General features: G+C 52.6%; 1 protein-coding gene across 3 annotated transcripts in view; it reads right to left on the bottom strand.

Annotated features, from left to right (window-relative positions):
• The window catches only part of PRKAR1B (protein kinase, cAMP-dependent, regulatory, type I, beta), a 188,156-nt gene that overhangs the window by 138,400 nt on the left and 42,254 nt on the right, over nt 1-7,502 (bottom strand). For all 3 annotated transcript variants that reach the window (XM_011956921.1, XM_011956922.1, XM_011956923.1), the window contains 2 exons: nt 7,095-7,265; nt 3,807-3,898 (listed from right to left, as the gene is read on the bottom strand). In XM_011956921.1, coding sequence (XP_011812311.1) covers nt 3,807-3,898; nt 7,095-7,265 — 263 coding nt within the window. The remainder of the gene's footprint in view (nt 1-3,806; nt 3,899-7,094; nt 7,266-7,502) is intronic.

A 7,502-nucleotide genomic window follows, 5' to 3' on the forward strand; every position in this document is an offset into this window, starting at 1 on the left:
AGATGGGAGGATCACTTGAGCCCAGAAGGTCGAGGCTGCAGTGAGCTATGATGGTGTCACTGCACTCCAGCCTGGGCGACAGAGTAAGGCCTTGTCTTAAAAAAAAAAAAGAATGGACAGCTGGTCTGTGTGGCCCGCAGCTGTGGACCAGGGACCTCCTGCCTCAGGGCTAAGTCTGTCTGCAAAGAGGGAGCTGCAGAGGCTCCAGCGAGGCGCGGCTGGGACCAGAGAGGGCTCTCTCTTCCTCAGGGTCCCTCTGTAATCTTCTAAACCAAATTTTTAACCAGGTGAACATAACATCCATTCAAAAACGACATTTCAATTGCATTGTAAATTGATGTTTAAATGCAAGTTAAAATAAATTCAAGTTAAAATAGTCTTCAGCTCTTCAGTATCTGGCTCCTCCTGGTGACCAGGTTCACCACTGCCAGGTGGACACCTCTGTGCGTGTATCCCAGGGCCGCTGTGAGCAAGTACAGCAGGTCCTGAAACAACAGAAGTGCATTGTCTCTGCAGTTCTGGGGGCCAGAAATCCAGATCCAGGATTAGCAGGTGGAAATCAAGGTGCTGCAGAGTCATGCCCTCCAGACGCCCCGGGCAGACCCCTCCTCGCCTCTTCCAGTGTCTACGACCCTCCTCAGCCTGTGGCCACATCTCACCAACTCCTGCCTTGCGGTCACATGGCCTCTTCCCCTTGTGTGTGTGGAACCTCCTCCTGCCTCCCCTTAGAAGGCACATGTGATGCTATCAGGGCCCTCCTGGGAAACCCAGGGCCACCCGCCCACCTCTCACTTCATCACATCTGCAAAGTCTCTCTCTGCCACTCAAGAGGACACATCCAGGTCCCAGAGACAAGGACGTGGGTATCCTGGGGAGCCTGGACACCTCCCAGGATGGAGTAGCCATGCCCAGCTACTCCAGCCACACACAGCTACTCCATGTCCAGGCTAATCCTGAATTCCAGCCACACCCAGCTACTCTAGTCACATCTAGCTACTCTAGTCATTCCCAGCTATCCATCCATGCTTAGCAACTCTCACCACAATGAGATACTCCAGCTGCACCCAGCTATTCCAGCCACACTCAGCTTCTCTAGCCACATCTAACTACTGCAGTCATGCCCAGCTACTCCATGTATGCCTAGCTACTCTAGCCACACCCAGATATTCCAGCCATGTCCACCTACTCTAACCAAACCCAGCTATTCCAGCCACACCCAGCTATTCACACCATGCCCAGCTACTCCACCCAAACCCAGCTATTCCAGCCACACCCAGCTACTCTGGCCACATCTAGTTACTCCATCCATGCCTAGCTACTCTAGCCACACCCAGCTACTCCAGCAACACCCAGCTATTCCAGCCACACCCAGCTACTCTGGCCACATCTAGCCACTTGTCATGCCCAGCTAACTCTATCCATGCCTAGCTACTCCAGCCACACAGAGCTATCCCAGCCATGCTCAGCTACTCTAACCACTGCTCAACTACAGAGGCAGCAGGTGTTGCTGCTTGGGGTAACTGGGCACCCTGGACCCAAAGTATCCAGCCTGAACCGGGCACATGCTCTGGATGAGATAGGGTATTTCAGCATGATGTGAGCGGCTGGGAGCCAAGGCCCCTGAAGGCTACTCCTCTGCATAGCCCCTGCCACTCTTTCTGAGTGAGATTCCAGCAAAATGTACCAAAAGCCTGTGACAAACACGCACACCAACACCCATCAGGATCTTAACAGGCCAATCTCTGGCCCAGCCACCGGAATGCCGGGAGTCTCCTGCCTAACCGCAGAGTTACTACTCACAGAAACATTGCAGCGCAGAGAAATGAGAATCCTCCCACGTGACCTTGGCTAAGGCAGCAGTTAATAAACTCTGATTCATTCTTACAATGGCACACTGTGCAGATACTCACAACAATTAGATTTGTACTTATACGGAAGGACTTCTTAGACCCGTCACCAGCAAGGAGCAGAGCAGAGAACAACGTGTCCAGTGTGTTCCCAGGGTCCCCACCTGCGCTCTTGGGCACACACCTGCAGACACACAGGGCGGCTGGAGCCCCCCTGGACCACCACACGGTCGCCCTCCAGGAGGGGGAGAAACAGACACCTTCTCTTTGTATTTTATACATATGGAGGTCATTTAGATTTTATATAGGACTAGTATCAAAATGTCTCAATTAATCTAATAAAGAATTATAATTTGTCAAATAATTGTTTTTAAAGAGAGAATTTTCTATGTTACACATCCTTTGATCACATCAAGGAATTTACCTCAAAGAAAGAAATGAACAAGTACTCCAGGATGAAAATGCAAGGATGACCATCAAATGTTCATAAAATTAAAAATGCAGGCCGGGCACAGTGGCTCACACCTGTAATCCCAGCACTTTGGGTGGCTGAGGCAGGTGGATCATGAGGTCAGGAGTTTGAGACCAGCCTGGCCAACATGGCAAAACCCCATCTCTACTAAAAATGCAAAAATTAGCTGGGTGTGGTGGCAGGCACCTGTTGTCCCAGATACTCAGGAGGCTGAGGCAGGAGAATTGCTTGAACCTGAGAGGCAGAGGTTGAAGTGAACCGAGATGGCACCACTGCAGTCTAGCCTGGCCAACAGAGCAAGACTCTGTCTAAAATAATAATAATAATAAAGATTATAGGAAAACATCTAATTCACACAGAAATTGACAGCACAGACCACTGCAGAACCTTTACTGGCGTGGAAAGATGTTAAGGACGCCCTGAGTGTAAGAAAACAGTGTAGAATGGGATGCTATTACAGACGGGATCTGTGCACAAGGTCAATCCTTAACGACTGCCCCCCCAAATATCCCCAAGGATTATCTCTAGGCATCAGATGGAGACATTTTTGCTCTTAATCTTTTCAAACTTTTCTGATTTTTCCAATTATGTCTATGATCAGCATCCCCACACATGGCACCCAAGCCCCTTCACGCTCGGCCCTCTCCCTGAATAACCCTGACCCCCTCTGTCCCCTCACTGCCACCCAAGCCCTTTACACTCGGCCCTCTCCCTGAATAACCCTGACCCCCTCTGTCCCCTCACTGCCACCCAAGCCCCTTCACGCTCGGCCCTCTCCCTGAATAACCCTGACCCCCTCTGTCCCCTCACTGCCACCCAAGCCCTTCACACTCGGCCCTCTCCCTGAATAACCCTGACCTCCTCTGTCCCCTCACTGCCACCCAAGCCCCTTCACACTCAAGTCCTTTCCCTGAACAACCCTGACCTCCTCTGTCCCCTCACTGTGACCCTGCAGACCTCATCTGCTGTCACCTCCTGCCTCGAGCCTCCAAGCTCCCGGCACGGGCAGGAGCCGCAGGAAAGGTACATCCTGGCCCCATCTCCCCCGCGAGGCGGTGAGCTTAGCAACAGCGAGGCACGTCCATGCATGCGGAAGAGGCCGGAACACGAAGCCCACAGTGATCACACCACCTGTGCCTTTCTAGGTATAGCGCGTGGGGGAACCGCAGATCCAGACCCGGTATTTGAGGAAGGCAGCCGGGCCCTCCCAGAGCAGGGATTCAGCTCGGCAGCAGGGCAGGTGCACGCGGCATAGTATTTCGGGAAGCCACCCTGCCTGGCGAGCCCACGTTTCCAGAGAGCTGTGACACGCTTCTCCTGGCACCGAGCATTCCGTGATCCACGGCCCGTGAGTCAGAGAAATGGCAAAGCCTCCCTGGAGGCTGGGGAGGGCGGCGGTGATTCCTGGGCGAGCAACGGGGCCTGCCCACCTCCTGGAGGCCAGGGAGGGCGGCGGTGATGCCGGGGCGGGGGACGAGTCTGCCTACCTCCTCTCGTTGTCATCCAGGTGAGCAAAGAGCACATTCTTGGAGATGGCCTTGGCCAGTGCAGTCATGGTCTTGTAGTCCTTGGGAATCACCTGAAGCAGAACCAAAACATCACCACGTGAGCCACCCTGGCCTGATACTATGACATGGCCTGAAATCTCCCCATTCCACCCTCAGCTTGCGGCTATCAGGCAATGGTACAAATATGCAATTTGAAGTTTAATGTGTATTTCACCACTATTTTTTTTAAAAAACAGTCTTGATCACAGCTCCCTGCAGACCTCCCGGGCTCAGGTGCTCCTCCCGCCTCAGCCTCCCAAGTAGCTGGGACCACAGGTGTGCACCACCACCCTTGACTAATTTTTTTTATTTTTAGTAGAGATGAGGTCTCAGTATGTTGCCCAGGCTGGTCTCAACCATCTGAGCTCAAGCAATCCTGCCACCTCAGCCTCCCAAAGGGCTGGGATTACAGGTGTCAGCCACCGCACCAAGCCTCTTATTACTTTTGAAATGCAGTCACGTGTCATGTAATGATGGGGAAGCGTTTCTGAGAAATTCATCATTAGGCAATTTCATCATCATGCGACTATCACAGAGCAACAGACACAAGCCTAGCTGGTGTAGCCCTAACTACGCACTGAGGTTAGAACGTGACAGAGCCTATCACGCCTAGGCTACAAATCTGTACAGCATGTGGCCATCCTAACACTGCAGGCAGCTGTAACACAATGCTAGGCGTATCTAAACATACCTACACAGGCCGGGCATGGTGGCTCACGCCTGTAATCCCAGCACTTTGGGAGGCCGAGGCAGGTGGATCACCCGAGGTCAGGAGTTCGAGACCAGCCTGGCCAACACGGTGAAACCACGTCTCTACTAAAAATACAAAACTTAGTCGGGCGTGGTGGTGCACACTTGTAATCCCAGCTACTTGGGAGGCTGAGGCAGGAGACTCACTTGCGCCCGGGAGGCGGAGGTTGCCAGGAGCCAAGATCGTGCCACTGCACTCCAGCCTGAGTGACAGAGCGAGACTCCATCTCAAAAAAAACAAACAACTAAACAAACATATCCACACAGAGAAAAGGTACAGTCAAAAATATGGTATCATCTTACAGGACCACGTATATGCAATCTGTCAACAACCGAAGTGCGGTCATGTAGTGGGAACCTGTATGCAGTATGCTGTTACTGGCTGCAGTCACCCCACCATGCAAAGATCTCAAAACCCATTCCTCCTGTGTGTCTGTCTGTCTGTCTGTCTGAAATCTGCACACTTTGATCAATAATTCCCCCCCACACTCCCTCTCTGGATGAATCAGAAGTACTATGAACACCTCAGATGCTAGGATATCCCCCCTTAAAATAAAACCATGCAGGAAGGTCGTGTAGGCCATAATGAGAGCTAGTGTGGTGCTCGGGCCACCCGGGAAGTCCCTGTCTGTCCAGGTGCAACAGCGGACCACGCAGGCTTAGGCGTGTTGTGTGTTTAACACAGAGAGCCCCTGTGCAGACGTCTTTGAGAGACAGCACTGAAATCTCCTAAAAAGCCACTTCAATTCTAACGCTTAAAAGCATTGGCTGGGCACGGTGGCTCACGCCTGTAATCCCAGCACTTTGGGAGGCCGAGGCAGGTGGATCACCTGAGGTCAGGAGTTCGAGACCCGCCTGGCCAGCATGGTGAAACCCCATCTCTACTAAAAATACAAAAAATAGCCGGGCATGATGACAGGCACCTGTAATCCCAGCCAATCAGGAGGCTGAGACAGGAGAATCACATGAACCTGGGAGGCAGAGGTTGTGGTGAGCTGAGATTGTGCCATTGCACTCCAGCCTGGGAAACAAGAGTGAAACTCTGTCTCAAAAAATATATATATAAGCGTTTTGTTTTCAAATACTTAAGTTGCAAAGATCATTCCCATGCACCTTGCAGGTCCCCTGATGTTACCACCTTACATCCTAGGATGCATTTATCACAACCAGGGAGGCCATGTCGCTATGTGACAGTTACGAACCCCACACCAAATCTGTTCTTCCTTTGTTTTGCCTGAGTGGCCTTTTTCTGTCCCAGGACTCTGTCCTGTCTCCCCTGTGCCCTCTGGTCTGCGACAGTTCTTCACACTCTCCTCATGTGACATGAGCAGGACTCGTCAGGCATTCTGCAGAGCGTCCCGCAATTTGGGTTTATCTGAGGTTCTTCTCATGGTTAGACTGAGGTTCTGGGTCTCGGGGAGGTAGACCCCAGAGGCGGAGTACCCTAATAAATGTTTAACAATGCTTGTGCTAGCTTTAATTAGCTGATTATAAAAGTATTAAGGGCCGGGCGCGGTGGCTCACGCCTGTAATCCCAGCACTTTGGGAGGCCGAGACGGGTGGATCACGAGGTCAGGAGATCGAGACCATCCTGGACAACATGGTGAAACCCCATCCCTACTAAAAATACCAAAAAAATTAGCCAGGTGTGGTGGCGGGTGCCTGTAGTCCCAGTTACTCGGGAGGCTGAGGCAGGAAAATGGCGTGAACCCAGGAGGCAGAGCTTGCAGTGAGCCAAGATCGTGCCGCTGCACTCCAGCCTGGGAGACTGAGCGAGATTCTATCTCAAATAAATAAATAAATAAATAAATAAAAAAGTATTAAGCACTGGGGAAAGGAATGGGGTGTGCGTGTTTGGGAAACAGAGTCTCAGTTCTGCAAGGTAAGAAGGTTCTGGAGATGGCGGTGGTGACGATTCCACAACAATGAGAATGTGCTTAACGCCACTCAACCACGCACTTATTAGAGACTGACTTGTGTCTCCCCAGAAATTCACATGTGGAAGCCCTAACCAGCTATGGTATTTAGAGAAAAGCCTTTGGGAGGTGGCTGTGGTTGGATGGGGTCATGAGAGGAGGGCCCTGAATAATGGGATTTGTGCCTGTATAAGAAGAGACCAGAGAGGCTGCAGGAGCATGGGAGGCACACAGCCCAAGACAGTGTCTCTGCTGACTCCAAGGACCTGGGTGCTAGTGAGTCCCTTCCCTTCCCTGAGCCTGCGAGGATCCTAAAGCCGCCCTGGGGCTGCAGAGACCCCACACAGAGCTGCTCCCATAAATTCGAGCTCAGCTCCTCTGGCAAAGACAGTAACAAACCAATCCCGCGCAGAACTGCGTCCGCCATCACCCACGTAGTCCTCCCTCCGACCAAAATGACACTGAGGCCCCAGGAGGACGAGGGTGCCCTGTGGGGGTCCAGGGAGCTCAGGGGTGATAGCCACGTGCCGAGGCCTGGGGACGGGAACCCCGTGAGCCTCACCTTCCTGACATAGGACACGGCGTCCTCCTCGGTGTACACCTCGGCGCTCACGCCTCCTCGCCGGCGGCGGGCCTTCACCACGGGGTTCGGGGGCGTGGGCGACACCTCCTCATCATGGGAGTCCGACTGTGAGTTCGACTTCTGCCGTGCCAAAATCTGCCTGTTTTCTTCCTGTGTGGGAGACGAAAACACAGAAAGGAAGTAAGAACCTGGCTGTTGTGGCCCGGCACAGGGCTCACGCCGGTGATCCCAACACTGTGGGCAGCCCAGCGGGAGGATCGCTTGAACGCAGGAGTTGGAGATAGGGTTAGGCTTTGTGTCCCCACCCAAATCTCAGTTTGTGTCCCCACCCAAATCTGTTTGTGTCCCCACCCAAATCTCAGTTTGTGTCCCCACCCAAATCTCAGT

The sequence above is a fragment of the Colobus angolensis genome, unplaced genomic scaffold, assembly GCF_000951035.1.
Source record: "Colobus angolensis palliatus isolate OR3802 unplaced genomic scaffold, Cang.pa_1.0 Scaffold43, whole genome shotgun sequence".
NCBI classification, from domain to species: Eukaryota; Metazoa; Chordata; class Mammalia; order Primates; family Cercopithecidae; genus Colobus; species Colobus angolensis.